At 52.6% G+C, this 22,074-nt stretch overlaps 1 protein-coding gene across 12 annotated transcripts in view; it reads left to right on the top strand.

Moving 5' to 3' along the window:
• The window catches only part of Rph3a (rabphilin 3A), a 217,837-nt gene extending 197,473 nt beyond the window's left edge, over nucleotides 1-20,364 (top strand). For 11 of the 12 annotated variants that reach the window (XM_087198492.1, XM_021257454.2, XM_004843761.4 and 8 more), the window contains 13 exons: nucleotides 66-218; nucleotides 2,878-2,964; nucleotides 3,480-3,542; nucleotides 4,213-4,422; nucleotides 6,586-6,665; nucleotides 7,468-7,542; nucleotides 8,757-8,866; nucleotides 9,552-9,678; nucleotides 11,248-11,304; nucleotides 11,922-12,076; nucleotides 14,837-14,918; nucleotides 18,474-18,570; nucleotides 19,189-20,364. In XM_087198492.1, the coding sequence (XP_087054618.1) occupies nucleotides 66-218; nucleotides 2,878-2,964; nucleotides 3,480-3,542; nucleotides 4,213-4,422; nucleotides 6,586-6,665; nucleotides 7,468-7,542; nucleotides 8,757-8,866; nucleotides 9,552-9,678; nucleotides 11,248-11,304; nucleotides 11,922-12,076; nucleotides 14,837-14,918; nucleotides 18,474-18,570; nucleotides 19,189-19,319 (1,427 nt within the window). In that variant the 3' untranslated portion in view covers nucleotides 19,320-20,364. The remainder of the gene's footprint in view (nucleotides 1-65; nucleotides 219-2,877; nucleotides 2,965-3,479; nucleotides 3,543-4,212; nucleotides 4,423-6,585; nucleotides 6,666-7,467; nucleotides 7,543-8,756; nucleotides 8,867-9,551; nucleotides 9,679-11,247; nucleotides 11,305-11,921; nucleotides 12,077-14,836; nucleotides 14,919-18,473; nucleotides 18,571-19,188) is intronic. The other variant, XM_004843763.4, reaches the window with a different exon arrangement.
• Nucleotides 20,365-22,074: the final 1,710 nt, after the last annotated feature.

Raw genomic sequence — 22,074 nt, 5'->3', positions numbered from 1 at the left:
CAGGAGACCTTCTGCCCTATTCCTCCATGGCCCTTTCTCTGTTCAATCCCTGCTGCCCCCTGCAGGCCCTGACCCGGCCTCCACCCCTGGCCGAGGAAGCCATGGGCCTCCGGTACGCAGAGCCTCGGAGGCGCGCATGAGCTCAGCCACCCGGGACTCTGAGAGCTGGGACCATGGCCACAGTGGGAGTGCAGGAGATGCCAGCCGGAGCCCCGCAGGTGAGAGAGGTGACGAGGCCAGGTGGGCACTCGGAGAATCTGAAGGAGCTAAGAGAGGGAGGTTTTCATTTATTCATTCACTTGGAATGCGTGGAGCATCCTGTTCCAGACACTGGCTCAAGGCTATGATAGGGGATGGACAGGATTCATAAAATTTTGGTTATGATCTTTTCTTGCCATTAAAAGGAAAACATGTAGTTTTGCCTCACTTCCCCTCTGAAAGCTGGGGAGAATGTCCCTTGGCTTTGAGCAAGGTAAGGATGCCTCGTTCCAAAGATTCTTCTTCGCTTGGCAAGGGCTCTCAGCTGTCCAAGGAGACAGGTGGCTCAGCATGGCCAGGATGTCACTGACAGGTCCTGTCATCGTGCCAGTGCCTCTGTCTCACCAGGGCTGGGGTTAGAGCCCCCTGGCCAGAGTCCTTGGTCTGTGGACTTCAAAGGAAACATCTGCTGGGTTGGGAAATCCATGTCCCATAACCCCGGCCTGAGCAGCTTCATCGCTTTGCCAGCGAGGGGATGAGTCAGGTCTAAGTCACACTAGCCGAGCGCTGCAGTCTCATGGTGAGTCCTGGTCTTTTCTTCCTAAATTGTGGTTCCTGACTGAACATCTCAGTTCCCAGCAGGGCACGTGCCATCTGCCACCCAGACCCACCCCCGTGAACCCCTGGTTCGGATGGACAGGGAGAGATGGATTTCTAGGTCTGCAGTGCACAGAATGCTTACTGAATGCTTGCTGGGCATCAGACACTGTCCAGAAACCTATATTATATCCCTGAATCCTTGCCACAACCCCAAAGCCATGTCTGAGACTCATTATTCCCATTTTACACATGGAAAAACTGAGGCTTAGGGAGGCAAAGCCACCACCTGCCCTCAGTCACCAGCTGATATTTGGTTAAAATGAGAATTAAAGCCCAAAGCCTGTGCTTTTTGTTTGCTTTTCTCTTTCAGAAGTAAAGTTTTTATTGGAAATGCTTTTTTATTTTTCTGAACTTGCAATTGAAATTTTCCTTTATATTTTCCTCTTAGAGTTTTACAGTTCCAGCTTTTATGTTTGTGTTCTGTATCCACTTCTATATCTCACTATTTTGATCATTTTATGTGTACAGTTCAGCGGTACTTAGTACGCTCTCATTGTTGGAAACCACCCCACTGTCCGTCTCCAAAAGCTTTTCGTCATTCCAAACAGAAATTCTGTATCCGTGAAACAATGACACCCCATCTTCCTTTTACCTCTCCCCCTCCCAGTAACCACTACTCTTCTTTCTATATGAATTTGACTATTCTAGATGCCACATTTAAGTGGAATCATACAGTATTTGTGTCTGGCTTAACTTAGCATAACAACTTTGAGCTTTATCCACATTGTAACACGTGTCCAAATTTCCTCCCTCTTTAGGGTTATGCACTATTCCACCATCTGTATATACCATGTTACCTATCCATTCATCTGTTCGTGGGCATTTGGTTATTCCCACCTCTTGGCTGCTATGAATAGTGCACATGTATGGACATGATGTACAAATATATTTTCAAGTGTGTTGAGTACATACCTACATCAGATGGGAATTCTCTGTGTGTGATTTGTTCATGACCAACACGCTATTTTCCATGGTGTCTACACCACTATCCCATCCCCACCGACAATGCACAAGGTTTCCAATTTCTTTGCATGCTTACCAGCACTTGTTATTTTCTTGGGTTTTTTTCATTTGCTTTTCGTCTTGTTTTTAAATAACACCATTCCTGTGGGTGTGAAGTGGCCTCACTGTGTTCCTGTAGACTCGGGTGTCTTGTCCTGTTGGAGGGATGTTGAACGCCTTACCACACGCCTATCAGCCCTTTGCATATTTTCTTTACAGAAATATGTACTTGAATCCCTGACCCATTTCTCTAAGCTGGGTTGTTCTTGAGTTATAGGGGTTCTTTATACACTCTGGATATTAATGCCTGAGCAGCCGTACAGCTCATGAATACTTTCACCCTCTCTGTGAGTTGCTGTCCCTCTTTGATAGCAGTGTCACTTGATGCACAGAAGTGTTTGACTGATGAAGTCCAATTTATCTACTTTTCCTTTTGCTTCCCACATTTTTAGTGTCATAGCTAAGCCATCATTGCCATAACAACTTCCTTTTATATTTTCTTTTAAAATCTTTATAGCTTTTGCTGTTATGTTTGGGTCTTTGATCCACTTTGAGTTAATTTTTGTATATCAAATCCTGTCTTTAACCTCTACATTATTTTGCCTCCTGAGGGAAAAGACGCTCAGGACATTCCTGAGCCAGACTCAGGACTCCTGTCCCTCTGGGCAGGTGCTGTTATGCCCATTTGACAGATGAGGAAACTGAGGCCCAGAGTGGATAGATCACTAGTGAAAAGTCTCACAGGCAGAAGGAAGGAAGGTCACAGAGCCTGTGCTTTCTAGCCAGCAGGCTATGGCTGGGATTTGCCTGCAGAGCCTGAATATTAAAAAGGTGTGATGGTGCAGGCCTGTAATCCCAGCTACCCTGGAGGCAGAGGCAGGAGGGTCTCAAGTTTGACACCAGCCTGGGTAACTAAGGCCCAGAACACGGGAGTGGGTGTGTGTGTGCACGCTCATATGTGCACGCTCGTGTGTGCCACGTGAATCACGACTCCTATTTGCTGTCTTCCCCTTGCAGGTTTGAGACGCACCAATTCAGTGCAGGCCTCCCGCCCCTCCCCGGCCTCAGGGCCCAGCCCAGCACCTCCCCAGCCAGGGCCACCAGGTACCTGCCCCACCCACCTGCATGTCCCCAGTCCCTCCAGTCTGCCATTCACCCAGAAGAGCTGCTGGACCTCGAGCATAGCTGCGGCTGCTGCTGAGTCCTAAGCTCTTCTGAGATGTGGCTCCAATGAGAGAGGCAGCTTAGAGCTGGGCCTGTTGGGGAGGGGCAGGAGGGGGAAGAAGGAGCATCCTGTCATCCGGGTCTCTGCCTTGAGTCCTCAGAGGACCTGGGGGTGTGGGAAGGGCCCACAGCATCAGGTGTGAACCGGGCTTTTCTGACCCCCAGCCCATGATGGGACCACTCCTGCAGCCCGGGTGACCTCCCCATGACTCCCGGGGTCATGTCCACCCCTGTGACGAGCCTGAGGGGCACCAGTTCCCTCCCCACTGTCCACTTCCCTTTCTCTCTCTCTCTCTGTCTCTCTCTCTCTCTGTCTCTCTCTCTCTCTCTCTCTCTCTCTCTCTCTCTCTCTCTCTCTCTCTCTCTCTCTCTCTCTCTCTCTCTCTCTCCTGCAGGGCCAGCAGGGGGCGGCAGAGCGGCTCCTGGCCCTGCAGGACGCTTTCCAGACCAGAGAGCAGGCGAGTGTGCGCTTCCTCCCTCCCCAGGCTTCCCAGGGACAGCAGGGGTGCCCGGATTCCAAGTCCCCAGCCAGCGCTGGCTGCTGGGTCCCTGCTCCCCCACTTCCTGGCAGTGTGACTGGGACAAGTCACTGACTGTCTCTGAGCCTCAGTTTCCCTATCTGCAATGTGGGAAAGACACGAGGCCCAGCTTCACGGGGAGTGGGGAGGATTAATGCACTAACACACAAAGGACCTCAGCATTGAGCAGGGAACATGTACAGCCATCCCTGTGGGTCACCTCCATCATCAGTCGTCATGGCTACCACATCCCCATTGCTTCTGGCTACAGATACCATATTAATATAACCCCCACAACTAGTGCAGTGTGAGTGAGTACCATGAGTCCCATTCTACAGATGAGGAAACTAAGGCTCAGAGACATTCCAGAACTTTCCCGAGGTCACATGGCTGAGTTTCAAACTCAGGCTGTCTGGCTCAAGTCCACTCTGCTGCCCAGCCCAGTGAGGCCTGTCGTGGCCACATCTGAATCAGCTCGGCTGTCGGTCATGGGCCCCAGGCCCCGCTGCAGGCCACTAATTCTGGACAGGCCAGGAAGCTTGCATTGTGACACTTCCCTAGTTGCTCTCGGGATTCACCTGCCTCTTCCTTGTCCTCTCTGTCCCTACAGAGGTGGCCATGGGTGGCCCTGGCTATCTGGGGCCCACCACCCCACTGCGGGAGGAGAGGACAGGGGGAGCCAGGGAGGAGCAAGCGGCCCCACCGCTGGGGCCCTATTCCCAAGCATCCGCTGCCGCCGCCCCCCAGCCGGCCACCTCTGCCCGCCCGCTGCCCCCAGAGGAGGAGGAGGAGGCCAACAGCTATGATTCTGACGAAGCAAGTAGGTGCAGGACACCCTAGCCCCCGTGTGCCAAGACTGGTTGGCATACTAAAGCCGTGAATGAAAACTCGGGTTCACAAAGCAGTATGGGCCTTGTACAGGATGGGTACTAGACAGTATATTTTTTATTGTAGTGAAATACACTTAACATCAAAGCTAGCATTTTAATTATTTTTGTTTGCATTGCTGCAGTACTGGGGATTGAACCCAGGGCCTTTGCACCAAGTTCCATCCTGGGCCCTTTATAATTTTGAGGCAGGGTCTCACTAAATTGGTAACTTGCTCGACTTACCTGGGCTCAAATTTGTGATCCTCCTGCCTCAGCCTCCCAGAGCGCTGGGATAACAGATGTGCACCACCACCACACCTGGCTCATTTTAATCATCTTAAAGATTTCAGTGAGGTGGCACTGACGACATCCCCCACTGCAGCTCCTGGTTAAACAACCCTTGTGGGCCCCGGCGACCACACTCCCAGGCAGGTCTGTCTACAGATGAACACTGCCCAAGGGTTTTAGCTGGTGTCCTCTAAGAGTGATGCTTAACCAGGATTTTAAGTCGCTCTTGTCTGCCTCTTCAGTGATTTATTAAGCATCTACTGTGCATCTCTGGGAGACCGGCAGGGAGTCGGGGTTTGCAAGCATGGGATGCAGCATGTGGTCCAGGGTCCATCTCAGGCGGGGACACTGGAGCCACACGGAAGTGGGGCGAAGGCTAGCACAGTGGCCCAGCCTTGGCTCATTGCACACTGGGAAGTAGATGCTGGCTGGGGGGAAGGTGAACTGAGGCACCTTCTGGAAGGTGCTTCATGGACTGCACACCATCACCCTTTTTTTATTTTGCCCTACTGGGCGTGGAACCCAAGGCCTTTGCACAGAGCTACATCCCTAGTCCTTTCTTAAAATACATTTTTAAATTTTGAGCCAGGAGTGGTGGCACACCCCTGTAATCCTAACACTCAGGAGGCTGAGGCAGGAGGACTGCTGTGAGTTCAAGGCCAGCCTGGACTATACAGTGAGACCCTGTCTCAAAAAAATATTGAGATGAGGTTTCACTAAAGCCATTGTTTTCACACGGTTCTCCAGGCCCAGGATGAATCGCTGTTCCGTGATTCCAATACCTGGGGTTCTAGTGGTGACACAGGTGGGACCCACACCCTGTCCCAGGGTCTCTCCTGAGCTGCTGTGCGTGTCTGCTCACTGAACTCCCCTGCAAGGCCAGGACAGCCGCTTGTCCCCCTCCCTCGTGACAAATGGGGAGGCTCCAGGAAGCTGGGGACTGGAGGGAGGGGCCGACGGCCAGGCCTGGGGAGGTGTCAGCTGTCCCCTGCATCCCCTGTGCTGTCTTGAGACTGCCCCGCCTCTGCAGCCAGGGCTGTCTCTGCTCCAGAAATGCACTGGGCCGGTCCTTAACCTATGCCCATGACTTCTGAAATGCCTGTCTCATGCATATTAATACACCTGTTTCCAACCCCGTCCTCCTCCTCCTCACATATCTCTGCAGCAGACAGGACTTACTGAGCACGTACTGAGCACCTCCAGCTGTCCCAGACATTCAGATACCACGGCAAAAGGTGCCAGGCAAGCTGGCTGATCTACTGGAGCTGGCATTCTAGTGCAGAGAGACGATTAACGTGGAGTCCATTTCACATCAAGACAAGAGCCCCTGAAAGGAGATAAAATATGTTGAGTGACCCTGAGGGCAGCTGCGTTAGATGCAGTGATGGGGAGCCCCCCTGAGCAGGTGACATTTAGGCAGAGAAGTGGATAATGAGAAGCTGTTAGCCATGTGAGGATGTAGAGGGAGAGCATTCCGGGCAAGGGGAACAGCAAACGCTAAGTCTCGTTTGTTCCCTTGGTGAATGAGGAAGCATCTACTGTGTGCCCTGAATGGTGCACAGTGGGGACAGAGTCAGCAAGATGGCCCCACCCTTGCCCTCATGGGGCTTAAGGAAGTCACCCTCTCAGCAAGTGCAAAGATAATCCACTGATCATACAAGCACAGAGGTACTAAGGAGGAAGGTGTGCCAGGATGGGCTGTCCAGAGCAGGGACAGAGTCTTCCTGTCTTCTCTAGTCTCCGTGCCTAGCCTGGACAGGGTACATCATAAATGTTTGTTGAATGACTAAACAAATGTCCTCTTGGTTCCCGTCTTACCCCTGCAGCCACCCTGGGTGCCCTGGAATTCAGCCTTCTCTACAACCAGGACAACAGCTCCCTGCAGTGCACCATCATAAAGGCCAAGGTGGGTGAGGACACTCGGGTGGGGACAGACCCAGGGCTGCCTCCTGCTGCTGCCTATCTGTGACAGCAATGGTGGCCCAGCGGGTGACAAGGCTGAGCACTCCAGTTCCACTCTGCTCCATAAAGCAGTGTGAGGCGCTCGTGTCTTCCCTCTCATGCCACTTCCTTCATGGGCCCTGATTGGGCCCTGCTGAGTACCAGGCCCCGCGCTGCGCACAGTTCAGTGTACTCAGCACCCGACCCGCACATGACAAGGTGAGTCAGTGCCCACAGAATCCCGAGTCCTCATCACGGAAACCCGTGAGGCCCGGGTTTGTATGGACCCCTTCGTACGGCTGGGGAAACTGAGGTCTCAGGAGTGAGTGTGAGGTAAGGGCCAGAACTCAGGACTCTCCTCCTCCTCCAGTGCCTCCTTCTCTCCACCCTTTCTATTCTATTCCCACCCTAGAAAAATAATCCGGCCTCCATGAGGTGCTTACTGTGTGCCTGGCAGGATTACATTTAAGCTCACCATTCCATGAGGAAAGTACCATTCTCATGCCCATTTCATAGGTGAAGAAACTGAGGCTCAGAGAGGTTAAGAAACTTTCCTGAGGTCACACAGCTCTCTTTGAGAAGCAACACATCTTTAGGTCCTGACTGCCTGAATCTAGCACTCTCCCCAGTACTGCATCTCTCTTCTCTCTCTTTGGAAGAGGAAGCACACAGGGGAGACTGCCAGGTGGGACAGACACAGGGGCTGTGCCCCAGCCTACGACAGCAGAGGCTGGAGGCCTTCATGCCCTGGCTGGCTTTTCTTGCAGGGACTGAAGCCCATGGACTCCAACGGTTTGGCCGATCCCTATGTCAAGTTGCACCTCCTGCCAGGAGCCAGCAAGGTACCATATGGCCTGCAGCTCTGCGAGCTGGCCAGCACCTGGGTTCTCAGCCCAGAGCCTGGACAGCCCATCTGCCCCATGCCCACACCCCATCCTGGGGCAAAGCCCTCATGTGGCTGAGGGTGGTCAGGGGCTCTGCTCCTTCTCCAGCTCTGAAACTCGGGTCCAGGGACTCCCAAGGGCCAGAAAGGAGATGCCCTTCAGCTGCCCCCACACCTCCAGGGGCTCCCCCAGCCATCTGACCCACCAGACCCCTTCAACTCTCCGCAGAAATGAACCCCTGCAGAGCCCAGAGTTTCAGCTCATCTTGAGCCCTGGGGTTACGTCCATTCTTCCTGTGGCCCCCATGGTCCTGGTTGGACCCAGAAGTATGGCTTCCTGGGCGTATCTATTGCCTTGTCATGTTAGCTTAACAAAGTGACAGTGCACTTGCTGACATGCTCTCATAAAATGCCCGTTAAATACCTCTGCAGGTGTCAAATGCCCCATGAAACCAAAGACACATGTGTGTGCACACACACACGCAAGCACACACACTTTCTCTCATTCTTACTTTATTTGGATCAAAGATAGTCTCTTACCTGCTAGGGCCAGCGTGTGTATGGTCCCTCCACCCACGCCTTCCCATCAAGACCCTCTCTTTGCCAGGTGTGGTACTGAATGCCAGTTATGTACTGTTAAATCCAAACCTGTTTGGCCAAAGACTCCAACATGAGTCATTTACAGGTTGTATGAATTAGATTTTTCATCAGGCCTCCTGTTCTGGATGCAGTTGCATTTCTAGCCTTTCCTTTCAGAGTAATATGAAAAACTTTGTCCTTGCTAAGGTATTTCAGGCAGGAAGGTCAGTATTTGGGGGAACAGACGGAACCACCCCAAGATCTCCTGCCTAGGAACTGGAGACTCTCATTTCTACCTCCCTGGCCTATAGATGGCGCTTCTCTCTCTCAAATGACAAAGCCTGGGACTGGAGGGAAGGCGTCGTTGCTTCTTTATCTTAACGTAGAGTTCCGGCAGGGGGCAGTGTAGGGCACTGATCCGTTTGCCTATGGCCATTGTCCTAGAGGCCCCACCCCCTAGAACGTGTATTGGGGCCACTCGGGCCCTGGACACTCCTTGGGGGAAAGCCACTGCCCACCGAGAAGGGCTCAAGTACCAGGCTGCGGGCAGCTCTTGGGGAGGCGAGTCTCTCTGACCCTCTCTCGGGGCTCTAGTCCAACAAGCTCCGGACGAAGACTCTGCGGAACACCCGGAACCCCATCTGGAACGAGACCCTGGTGTACCATGGCATCACGGACGAGGACATGCAGAGGAAGACCCTCAGGTGCCCACAGCAGGGAGAGGGAGGCAAGAGGAGGCCCACTCCTTTTCAAACATCTTCGTAAAAAACAGGCATGGTGGCACACACCAGTAGTCCCAGCACTCTGGGAGACTGAGGTAGGAGGGTCACAAGTTCGAGCCTGGGCAGCTTAGCAAGACTGTGTCTCAGTCAACCAATCAGGGCTGAGGATGTAGCTGGTGCAAAAGCCCTGGGCTCAATCTCCAATAGAAGAAAAAGGAGGCGGAGGGGGCAAACGTAGGTGAAGGTGAAGGTCAGACAGGACAAATGCCACCGTGCAACCAGAGGTCAGGACAGGGGTTGCCTGGGGGCAGGTTGTGAGTGGGGAGGATCCTGAGCATCCCCCGGTACAAGAACGCCCTCAGCTGGACTTGAGCAGGGCGCAGACCTGTGTGTGCGCCTGCGCAGTGTGTACTGGTATGCACACATGCGCGGACTCGCTGGTCTGCGCCCCAGATCTGTGCCCCGCGTCTGCGCCCCTTGCGGCAGGTGGGTTACACTGCAGCCAAGCAGAAGTGTGAGCCCCGGCCAGGCCCAGGATCCCTAACTTGGCCCGTGTCATCCTCAGACCCGGTCCTCGGTCCTCACCAGAGCCAGCCGTGGCTCCTGGCACGTAGTAGGAGCTCAATATTTGTTGCTCTTTCTCTCCCCGCCCTTACGTCCCCGGCAGGATCTCTGTTTGTGACGAGGACAAATTTGGCCATAACGAGTTCATTGGTGAAACGAGATTCTCGCTCAAGAAACTGAAACCGAACCAGAGGAAGAACTTCAACATCTGTCTGGAGCGGGTGATCCCGGTGAGCAGCTCAACCCTCGGGATTGCAGGGTCTGCGGGCCTGGGTGCACGGGCACCAAAGCAGAGGGCTGTGGCAGCTGGCAAGGAGAGTGAAGATTCCCGCTCAGGAGGTCAGGGCTGCATCTTCCATCTGCCTTCGACCTTCTGGGGTCAGCATCACTCCCTCCAGCGTCAGCTGGGGTCAGAGCCCAGCCCTGCCACTCCCTGCTCTTGTCTGCAAAATGGGTACTGTGACTGTGCCTACTGGTGGGATGATTGTGTTTTTAAAACATCAGAACAGAATCTACTGTGTGATAAATAAGCATTCATGAAGGCACGGTGATTATTATAGGAAATAACACTGCCTTGTCCATCTGTCAGTCATGACCTCCTAAGTGTCCCACAGATAGAGAGGAGGAAGCGTGGCTTGGTGGCCAAGAATGTGGCCCGTGCAGCCAGGGCCTGGGTTTGAATCCTGACTCTGCAGATTGAATCCAGTCTCAGGCAAATCCCTTAAGCTCTCTGAGCCTCAGTTTTCTCCTCTGTAACCTGGGATAGTGTGGGACCCACCTGAAAGTCTTTTCATGGTTCCATGTGGTTGTGCTAATCAAGTATGAGAACTCAAGTCGCCGTCGGATGTGGCACCACGGAGTTTACCAGGGGATTTGACCACCGGAGATGTACAAAGACTTGTGCAGGTGCCCCCTGGAGATTCCCACTAAGCGGGGGATGCGCAGTGGTGTCTAACCCAGCCTGCGCTTGTCGGATGTGTGGCTGGCCCGAGAGTGGACTGGCTGGTCGCCAGGCCCTGTTCTCACAGCTCATGAGAAGGAAGCGGACACCACGAGAGAAACTGCAGGGAAGGCTGGCGCTGCCTGCCGGGCTCCTCCTCAATCCTGTGCTGCCCTAGGAGTACAGCTGACTGTCTGGCTCCCTCTTCCTCCCCTGCTGCATGAGCCCAGTTGGTCAGGACAGTGGACAGGCCCCTGGCTGGGCCATCAGCTCCCGGCTCTGCCCATCTTGCCGATGGACACATGACCTGGGACACAGAGACAGCGGGACAGGTGTGCTGCTGTGGCCCCAGTACACTGCTAATCATCTTCAGCTCTTTGCCTTTTATTCCTTTCACTATCAAGGACCTGCTGTGGCCTAAAAAATGCTGTCCCCTCCCTGCGGACCCCAGATGATTTAACCAGTGGTTTGCAAACTTCCTCAGAGCCTTGGGGCACAGGCTGTGCGAGGGGCACCTGGTGGACCTAACCCCAAGTCCCTGAGCCCTCAGCCCGAGCAGACGAAACCTATCTGATTTCCGGGCGGGGTGCTCTGGTGTGGGGTAGTGGCTTTCCCGCTCTGCCTCAGCATCTTCATCAGTAAACTGGGCACGGGAAGAGAGCCTGTGTCCTGGCGGCGGTGCATTCACCTGCCCTGCTACAGGTCAGCGTCAGATAAATTGCAGCTGGGAGGAAGAGCATGGGAGGCGCAGGGCTCTGAGACCCCACCTTGTGCTGATGGAAGGGAGGGGTTCTGAGCTTCCTGTGAAGTGAGGAGCCCTGCAGACAATGTCCTCTTCGTTCTGTTTCCTCCCATCAAGATGAAGCGCGCAGGGACCACCGGCTCGGCCCGAGGCATGGCCCTTTACGAGGAGGAGGTGAGCTGGGGTGGGAGTGGAGCCATGTCAGGTCTCTCTGCCCTGCCTGCCTGGCCCTGTCATTGCTTCCTGGTGACTCCCGGCCTGTGGGGTCCCCAGAGTGGCCCTTCACCCCGGTGAGACCCAGGGTCCCCACACTCAAAGCCTCTGAGAAACCCAAGATACCTGGATACCCGAGGTCCTTGGCCTTGGGCACAAAGTTCTGCTGATGTCCATGCGAAAGGAGAGCGGTGACACTCTCCTCCCACCCTGGGGACATGGGCAGGCTCCTCAGGCTGTGTGCCTGGCAGGCAGAGGACCAAACCTCCGTGTCCCCTGCTGGGCTCTCACGGGACCCCAGGTTGCGTAACTCTGAGGACATTGCGTGGGTCCAGGAGTCTTTGATCAGAGTCCGAGGTGTGGCTGGAGATCCAGGCTCAGTACTGGGTCAGAATCAGGGTCACTCAGCGATAGAGATCTAGCGCCACATATGCTCGGGTCAGGACTCAGGCCCCGCGGGTCCCCTTAGCGCCTCTGGGAGGGCCGCTGTCCGTAGTGCTGACCCACTGAGCGGCCTGCCTGCCCACCACAGAGCGCAGCCCCTGCCCCCTAGCCCCCGTTCCTTTGCCCCAACGCAGCAGGTGGAGCGCATTGGTGACATAGAGGAGCGCGGCAAGATCCTGGTGTCCCTGATGTACAGCACTCAGCAAGGAGGCCTCATCGTGGGCATCATCCGCTGTGTGCACCTGGCCGCCATGGACGCCAATGGCTACTCAGACCCTTTCGTCAAGCTGTGAGTCGGGGCCTCGGGACCCTGAAGGGACCATGAGGGTCTCAGTCCTTGGAAAGGGAGAGCCAGAGGGCTTCCTCCAAGTCACAGCACCCGAAGACCCAGACAGGGGACGAGCCTGCCACGGTCTCAGTGACACAGGGATTGGAGTGGGAGGCTGGCGCCTCAGGTGCTGGGCCAGCGCGACACCTGCCACGGGTGAGGCTTTGTGATTCTGTCCCTCCTGGGGGCAGGAGGTGTGGTCACAGTAACCCCCTAGGACTCCCAGGAGTCGGCTGCATTCCCTGTGGCAGCTCAGAACCTCACAGCAAGGAAGTCATGTGGCTTCTCCCCGATTCATTCTGCAGATGCACCAAGGAAAGACCTGAGACCTGGGGGCTATTCCAGGACCCTCAGTCCTGGGGCGTAGATCCAAGCGCATGAATCAGCCTCTCAGCGTCCTCCCCTGAAGTGGAGATTGCAGTTCTGTTTCTGTCCAGGGGACACGGGGCTCAAATGAGACAGCATACCCAAAATGCTCAGGGCTAGAAGTGTCTCAGATTTTGCACTTTTTAAGATTTGGGAATATTTACATCTACATAGTGAAATATGTTGGGTAGTACCCAAGTCTAAGCACAAAATTCATTTAGGTTTCATATACCCTTTTACCAGAGCCCAAAGGTAAGTTTATAGTACGTTTAGTGCACCTGTGTTTTGACTGCTGCCATCACACGAGGTCAGGTGTGAAGGGTTCAGATTTCTAAAAGTTTCAGATTTTGGAGCATTTCTGATTTAGGGGTCAGAGATGCCCAACCTGTATAAAGCAGTTAGAACTGTGCCTGGTGCCAGAATGTTTTGCACCTGAGTAGAATTCTGCTTTGCTGTGTGGCAGCGAAGTGCATTTTGTGGACATGGTTAAGGACATGGGCTCTGGATCCAGACTGCTCTGTTAGGGTTCAGTATTCTCCAGCTGTGTGACATTGGGCTTGTGGCTTAACTTCTGGGCCTAGGAGTCCTCATCTGTAAAGTAGAGAGAGCAACACTGTGCAGTATTAGTCCTGGTGCTCCAAGAAGGAGACACCAGGAGTGCATGAGATACACAAGAGATTCATTGGGGAAAATGCCTGTGAAGGGAATCAGGAAGAGGAGGTCCCTAGAGACAGCAGAGTTTGTCCGCTTTATCAGAGATCTGATTTATCAAGGAAGGGAGAGGGAGGGAAGGAAGTCGAAGCAGGAAGACTTCCTGGCTGCAGTGCAGTTCCAAGATGTTTCAGCCGGGCCACTGCGAGGCCTTGAGCACAAAGCCACCCATCCAAGAAGCCCCAGTGGGCTGCCCCCCGCACCCATCCCTGCAGGCCTGTGATTGGCTGAGGGCAGCATGATGTCAGTTCACAGCCCTGTAGCTTTTCTGTTAATTTCAGCCCCTGCAGTTGGAGATCTGAGAAGTGCAGTTTCATGGGGTTTTGCACATAATAAGTGTTCAATAAACACCTGCTGTTGTGGTTATAAATAACTACCATGGCTTTGCTTACTCATGGCAGAGTGTCTATTAGTGTTCTCTCTGGGTGGAAGGCACCCCCCCCACACACACTACCCCATACCCAAAGCAAAACTTCCCTTAAGCCCAGGGCTAAAGAACAGGCCTGTGTGGATTTTCTGTGAGCAAAGATTTAGTTAAAACACATGCTCCAGGGATAAGTGTGATTTCTCAGAATAATTTGGTTTTGTTTCCTCGTGTGGTACCAGAGATGAGCCCAGCCCTGCACATCCTACATACCCCTGGCTTCCTGAAATAACCCTCCACATCTCCCCTCTCCCACCTGCCCAGTGCTACTGGAAGGGGGGCAGCTACCCTGGCGGCTGCAGTCCTGGTAAAGGCAACAGAAAACCCTCAGGCCATTTGTGACCAAATAAAGATTTTCTAATGTAGAAACTGATATCTTTCCATTCCTCTCCTCACTTGTGAGTCTTCCTAAAGCCATTCAGTGAATGAGAAAGAAATGTTTGTGCTCTTTACAGGAAGAAGTTTATGTTCATATTTAAAATTGTCCAAAGAGTCACACCCTGGGTCATAATCCAAAAGTCCCAACCCTGAGGAGGTTTTAGCCCATTTTGTTTACTCACCTAGGAAATACTTGTTCTGTCAGAAATGCTTTACAGGCAAAGGATAGTATTCAGACATTATGATAATTAGCCTTGTTCTTTTTTCAAACTCTGTCCCTGGCATATTTATTTTCACCCAGAAACTGATTGAGCACCTACTATGTGCCAGACATGGGGGAAGAGCTTTAGAGACAGAAGAAGTGGTGTGTGCAAAGGCCCTGGGGCAGAAAGAGGAGTAAGGAGTGGAGAGAACATGGCACAAGATTTGGCTGGGGTGGAGCAGGGACCCAACCACACAGGGCCAAAAGGCTAAATGAAGATTTTAAACCCTCTGCTGAGTTCTGCCACCAGCCATGGCTCTCTGTTTGGTCCTTTGGGACACAGTGGTGGTTAAGAGCACAGACAGCAACACAGTAGGTAGGTGTCATCCCTGGCTATGTGACCTGGGGCCACCTCTGGTCTCTTGGTTTCAGTGTATGCAGTGTCCTGCCCAAGGTGCTTAGCACTGGGCCTGGCACCATCCAGCCGAGCCCTGACGCACACTGGTCCTTGTCAGTGTTGCTCCACTGTCCAATTTGGTCCTTGCTGTCACTCTGAGGTTGAGAGTAGCCTTGGGGTTGTGGCAGGGCTGTCCTCATCCATTAAACTCTGTGCCTTATGGCCTCTCCTGTCTCCTTGCAGCTGGCTGAAACCGGACATGGGAAAGAAGGCCAAACACAAGACTCAAATTAAAAAGAAAACCTTGAATCCTGAATTTAATGAGGTAAGGCCTCCCCAGCCCTGGTCACGCTCTGTGATAATTCTTGTGAGTGAGAGAGGAGCAGATTCCTGCTAGAATCCTGTCGATCACATCAAAAAAGCTTTGGGGCATTGATCAGCTTGAATTAAGGAGAGGGGATGAGTTCCTTTTCACCAGACGTAATCAAGCCTCAGACAAAAGCATGCAGATTAGGAATTCACAGGGAGGAAACTATGCTTGGAGGGAGACTGAATCAAATCACCTTCAGTGCCTTTGCTCACACAAATGCTCTATAAAACTCAAAGGTGAGGAAGTAGGGTTGGTGCTTTTCTCTCCCTGTGTCCACCCAGGACATCAAGCGGCTGAAGCCACTGGGCACTGACGGTCAAGCCCTTTCGGACTCTCCTCCACCGGCCCTGTCTCACATGCTCTCAAGTCACACAAAACTCCGTGCAGGTCCCTCTGTCCCTGCTGCTCTCTTCTATCCTTTCCCTCCTTAACAAACTCCTAGTCATCCCTCAAAACATAGAGTGTTACCTCCTGCACGCATGCTTCCCCTGTGTTCCAGACCCTGTGCATCATCACTCCTGCCTTGGGCTGCACCTGGATCTCAGTTATCTGCCAGGCCTGTCAGACACTAGGGGTCCAGAACCATCTGGCAAATTAACAAAGGATGGGATGGACCAGAGGGTGGAAGAACAGATGAGCTCTAAGCAAACCTAAAACACAGGGAAGGAAGAAACCACAACAGGGTCATGGGAGACACAAGTTCAGAGCCTGAACCCAGCCCTTAGCCTGGCTTCATGCCCAGAGCAGGCGCGAGTCCAGGTTCCCAGCTCCGTGCCAGCCCAGCGCTGCCTGGCCCTGCGTTCTCCCTTCCTGGCCCCCTTCCTGAGATTCGTCTTGGGTCAGAGCCAGCTAATGTGGTTGTCATCACATGCTGCAGAGCGGGGAGGGAATCTACAATACAGGATTTTTGTTAGTGTTTTGTTTGTATGGAGAATAGCCATATGCACAGAGAGGGGGACTCTGCGGTAAACAGAGTCCAGGGTCACCCCTGACCTGCTGGCTCTGCCCTTCCACCAAGCACCTGAATTCCTCACAGAGACCCATGGATTTCCCAAGGTCCAGTCCTCTCCTGGAATCTGATCAAGTCACAAAAGAAGATATCCATTCAGCACTCTGGGAGGCTGAGGCAGGAGGATCTCAACAAGGGCTCGCTTCAGCAGCACACATAGTAAAATAGGAGGATCTCAGGTTCCAGCCTGAGCAATTTAATGAGACTCTGTCTCAAAATAAAAAAATAAATGAATAAAACGTGCTGAGGATGTAGCTCTGAAGGCCCTGGGTTCAGTCCCCAAAACCACACACACAAAAATAATCTGAAATCCAAGTCCTAAATATCAACACCAAACCCCATATCTTGTAACAAACTGGCCCTGAAATACTTTGAAATGTGGATACTCAGTGTTGGTGAGCACACAGAGAAATGCACACGCTCCTGGGTTGAAAACATACTGGCCCAGCCTCCGAAGGGAAGTGTGTTAGTCCTTCAAAAGCTGCAAAATCTTTGCAAGTCCACTTATTTGGGAAATGGGTAATATAGAAAAATATTCTAAAATTCGAAGTACAAACGAGTATTCAATCAAAATCTCCTTTTCCCCCAGCCTCTGGCACCTACTTCTTTTCTTCTGAAGCAAAAATATAATTCATTTCTGATATATATATATATATGTATATATATATGAGGTGTGATTGCATATATAGTGAATGTTTACATTTAAAATATTTATTATAATAAAATACACATTGCCATGAATCCCACCCACAGTACTCCCCCTTGCTTCAAACATACTTTCCTTCCTGCCACTTTCTGAAACAGTTCGGGGAGCCCATTTTTGTGAGTGTCTTTATGAGGTGGGATTAAAATGTGCTGACTACTGCTGCCAAGCGCCGTCTAACAGAGAGGCAGGCTCATGCAAACACAACATGGGTCTTCATCCCCGGATCTGGCAGGGTGCAACTCCTGGCTCCTCCCCAAATCAAAAGGACCATGAAAGGTAAACTTTTTTAATCCATTCAGGACATCAAGGCAGCCACAACAGCGCAACGAAAGACCCTCATGAAAGAGGACACCAGAGCTGCGTATTCATGGCAACGTGTCTTTTACTGTGATGGTTTTTAAATTTAAACATTAATCATATTTTCTGATCAGACCTCTTATGTACAATGTAAATGTACGTGTGACCGGTTTTCTTATTGTTCACAAATGGCATCACAATACCTCCACCAGTCTCCATCTTACACTGCAACAAACTCAGGAGTTCACTTCCTAGAAATCACCCTAAATACATCACCACGGGTGTACATAAAGGTTTCACTGCACGGTTGTCCTTCATAGTATTATCAGTGAGAGCAAAAAACTGGAAACACCCTAAACACTCAACTGTGAGGGATTAGGCCAGTGGTGACAAACCTACAGCATGCGTGTGGCAGCCAGCTGTTTGTTAACTCTGATAGCTCTAAAAGGTCCCCCATCCCTGGTTTAGGCTGTGGTGTAACCATACAGCCACTAAATATGGCCATTAAAATGGTGATATGGTAAAGTGTTTGTAAAATATTTGTGAATATTCTGTTGGGTTTGCCATAGGATATACAGTGGAGAAAGGAAGCTATAATACAATATATTCAGTATTGTTTCATATTTTAATTTTTTTTTTGGGTACAGGGAATTGAACTCAGGACCTTGCACTTGCCAGGCAGGTGCAGTGCCACTGAGCTACATCCCCGGCCCTTGTTTTGTATTTTAAAAACTTAGATCAACATGGACACAGATGGGAAAATATTGACAGTGGCTATTCTTGGGTAGTTGGATTACAAGTCTTTTCTTATTTTTATTTTTTTGCTCCCTTATTTTGTTGTTTGGTTTGGTTTTTTGAGACAGGGTCTCGATGTGCAGCCCAGGCTGGCCTCGAACTTATGGCCATCCTCCTGGCTTGGCCTCCCAAGTGCTGGGATTACAAGTGTGCACCACTACACCCAGCTTATGTGTTTCTTTTAACAATGAATATGAGTGAATTTTATAATTAGGAAAAAAATTGTTTTTAAAAAATCAGAGGGGCCGGGGATTTAGCTCAGGGCTGGGGATTTAGCTCAGTGGTTCCAATGCCTGCCTCGCAAGCTCAAAGTCCCGAGTTCGATCCCTGGTACCAAAAAAAAAACCAAATCAGATTGTTTAGGAGTAAAAGTACTTGGTCTGCTTTCACCACCTTTACTCCCTAAAAATAAGGTATGCAGAGCCCTTCCAAAGACCAGGAAGGAAGGATGAGGTCTCGGTCATCTTACCTGCCAGGAACCCAAGCAGGCCCAGGCCCAGGGGACAATCCCTGCTGCCTCCCCACTCCAAACACAGCCTTCACTGCAAAGTTTCCGGGGCTTTGTTGAGCAATGTTTGAGGAAGGGAATCTTTGGGCTGGGTTGGAGGCTCGCAGAATGCCCCGCTCCACGGTGCTCCTCAGTCCATGACCCCCTCAGGTGGGGGGGAGGGACCCTCACTCATTCTTCCTCTGCCTCACCCAGGAGTTTTTCTATGACATCAAACACAGTGACCTGGCCAAGAAGTCACTGGACATCTCCGTGTGGGACTATGACATTGGCAAGTCCAACGATTACATTGGTGAGCGCCCCCAGCTCCGGAGGGCACCCCTCCCTGTCCTCCCAGAAGAGGAAGCCTTGCAGGGCTCCAGAGGGTTGGGCTCAGCCCCGTCCTTCCGCAATCCTGTGGTCCCAACCCCAAGTTGGAGCCTATGACCCTGACTTTGGTCCCTTCCAGAGTTGCCTTTGTGTGGTGGGCTCAGCCTGAACCCAGAGCCAGCATAGAATGAGTCAACCCTAGTAGAGTGGGGTGGGTGGGGTCTCTGCAGAAAATGGTGCAAGAAATTCCCCTTAATCTGTTTGCAAGTTTTCATCTTCCTGGCCTCCCTCCAAGTGATAAGGAAGAGAGGTGATTAAAGACAGAGTCGGGAGGGAACTCTGGACAGAAGGCAAGGGCTGAACAGGAAGATGAACTTGATGGCCGGTGCCCAGTGCAAGAAGTAGTGGGGGTGAGTTTCCATAAGCGGGCTGGTCATCCACAGGAAAGCTTTAAAAGCAGACAAGAAGTTAGGACTTGGTGCTATAGTAGGGAGCCATGGTAGGTTCTTGAGGCACAGAGGCCCATGGTGACACTTTAGGGCCTAGGATGGGCATCCTCCATCTTGACCTCCTGCCCCCCCCTCCCCACCCCATCATCCAGGAGGCTGCCAGCTGGGGATCTCAGCCAAAGGAGAGCGCTTGAAACACTGGTACGAGTGTCTGAAGAACAAGGACAAGAAGATCGAGCGCTGGCACCAGCTACAGAATGAGAACCACGTGTCGAGCGATTAGGACGGAGCCCTGGTCCCCACCGCCACGTGCCCCAGCCTGCCCCAGCCACTCACTGCTCTCTAGTCTCCCTGTGCCACCTCCCCAGCCCCAGCTGCCTGCCCGGAGCCTGCCTTTGGCCCCCTACCTTGGGCACCGCTGCCAAAGACCTGCTCCTCTTCCTCCCTCCTCCAGCTCCTGCTGCAGCCCTGCTCTGGTCCCTAGGACTGACAGCAGGGCTGGGGATGTGGAGACAGTCATAAAGAGCAGGCTCACTTAATAACCGCCTGTGTGGGGAAATGAACGAAGGTGTTCACTGTCCGGGCTGTCTCTCTACCCTCCTGGCCTTGAACACACACACACTCATACTCGAGTGCGTGCGCGTGCCACATGTCCCCTCAGACCCTCACGCCATGAGGACACACACTGGGGCAGAAATGGGAACATCCAGGATCCACTACCCCTCCAAAACACACCCCCAATTGCCAGAACAGCTGCTCCTTGTGTTCAGGGGACCCCACCCCCACCCCCACCCTGCCAACTCCAGCTGCAAACACAGCAAGAAATGGACACGCAGGGCACACAGGGGTCTCACTGCCCCCTCTTTCAGGAAGTCATCCATCTGCCCCTAGCAAAAATAATTCTCCCCCCACTGCCCTCTCTCCACCCGCTTCCCTTTCCCTAGCTCCCCATCAGGGGAAGCCCCTGCCTGGCTCTCTTCTCTCTACCCGCACCTCCCTCCTCCCTGGCGCCTCTCTCAGGAGGCAGAATAGCAAAATCAAAAGCTGTGTCTCGGAGCCTGGAGCCTGCTGCCCGCAGGCCTGGCGCCTCGCCTCTTAAACTCCCCACCACTGCTCTTGGCATGGCCAGAGGGCCTTGGACCCAGGCAGGCTGCAGGCACAGCCCTGCGCATGGCAGCACCCCACAAGCTGGCAGATGCCCCTAGACGAGCTCTGCCACTCCTGCTTCCCAGTTGGGCAGTGGAAGACCCCAGCTACAGTCTGAGGGGCTGGGCCAAAGCCCCTCCTGTCTCCTTCCTCTGTGCTCAGTTAAAGGAACCGCCCCCACCCGCCATGCTGTGACTCCGTCCTTCCTTGGGTTCCCCGTCTCTCTGCAGAAAGCCTGTGTCTCTGTCCACTTCTCTGTCTCTTGCATGCTCTTTCCTAAGTTCCCTGGGGGGAATCAAATAGCATCACAGGTATACAACTGTAAAACGGGGCCAACCCTGATGCCAAAGGCTTTTGGTCCACCATGAATCGAGATGAACATTATAATTCTGAGGTTGAGATCCGGCAATCTTCAACCCCCTAAGAAAGGTTTGGTTTTTTCGACGTCGATTAGATCTTTCCCCATGAAAATCACCACAAATCATCCCGAGCCTCCGCCACACGCTCTAGAAGCCGTCAGACCCAACAGAAACTCCCACTATCCAAACTCACACCTTCTGACCTTCCCCTCTCAATGCCCTCCACCCTCGGCTCCCCCCACAACTTATTGGAGAACTTGGTTCTTGCCTTTAAGCACTCTTTTTCTAAATACCAAGCTCTTCACCTTCCCCAAGGTGGCCAATAGCTTCCAGGCCGCCATCTTTCCTCTTGACCTTGACTTTTCCCGTCAGTCCCCTGCGGCACCCAAGCAGCCACCTCCCCGCCACGGCCCGCCCTTAGGAGAATGCATGACAGCTGTGTCGCCAAGCCTGGCGCCGGCGTTGGCTCTGGAATGAGCATGCGCAAGCGTGCTGTGCCCCTGGTCTGGGCACGCGCTGTACCGGACACACTCAAGCGCCTCCTGCCTAGGACATACACAACCCCTGGTGCATGCCAACCGCCCGCCGCCTTTCTTTGTGATGATGTAGCCAACAATAAAGTAGGAATATCCAGGCAAACTGTGGTCTGCAGTTTTCCTAGGTGGTTTCTGGAAGTTCTGCCACCGCCCCAAGACAAGTGCTGCTTGCTACCTACACATGCGCATTAAATGTGCCTTTGTTCCTGGCAAGGGCTGCAGCCGGTGAACAGGACAGATGTGGAGTTTCTGACTCTGGGCGACTCCCACGTCCTCCTAGAATACTTTTAGTGGGTACCCAGTACCCAGGGAGGTTCATCCTCACCCTCTCCCTCCCACCTCAGCCCCCCCAGGAAAAGTCCCGATGGCTGTGGAATCAGGTATTGCTGAAATGAAATCTTAGAACCGAACCGGGGCCTGATTCAAGCAATTCAGTTATCACAGAGATGAAGACATCAGGGGCCAGTGAAGGAAGTGACACATGTGACATTTCAGAGGCTATGCCCAGGAAGGAGCTAGGATGCTGGACCCCGGCCCAATGCCCTTAACACACTGACCAATGAAAACACAGATTGTCAAATGCTTCCCTTGCATCCGAGCATCCCCCTACCCACAAGAGCCTTTCCCAGTAGACCCTCACTTGGGATTCTCCACAGTGCTGAAAGACAGCTGAGTAGGTGACTAACCTTCCTGGAGGATTCTTAATCCCATTAGACTTGGTCCCAGAACACTTCAGAAGTGTTGGTTATTTCCTGGAAGAGAGTATCAAATCCCTCTCATCCCTCCCATGGAAATGCCTCTGCAGTGCCAAGTTCAAGACAAGTCCCTTTGCCCACAGCTGAGAGGGTGTTTCTTTTTTTAAGACACTTTTTTTTTTTTTTTGTACCAGGGATCAAACTCAGGACCTTGTGCTTGTGAGGCAGGCAGTGGAACCGCTGAGCTAAATCCCCAGGTGAGAGGGTGTTTCTTGATGCTGGGAGCAGAAGTCGGCCCATTA

The sequence above is a fragment of the Heterocephalus glaber genome, unplaced genomic scaffold (genome assembly GCF_053883595.1).
Source record: "Heterocephalus glaber isolate CG9 unplaced genomic scaffold, H.glaber_assembly_v1.0 deba00001687, whole genome shotgun sequence".
Classification (NCBI taxonomy): domain Eukaryota; kingdom Metazoa; phylum Chordata; class Mammalia; order Rodentia; family Bathyergidae; genus Heterocephalus; species Heterocephalus glaber.
The sequence above is the reverse complement of the archived record's forward strand: the minus strand, read 5'-3'. Positions and strand labels throughout refer to the sequence as shown.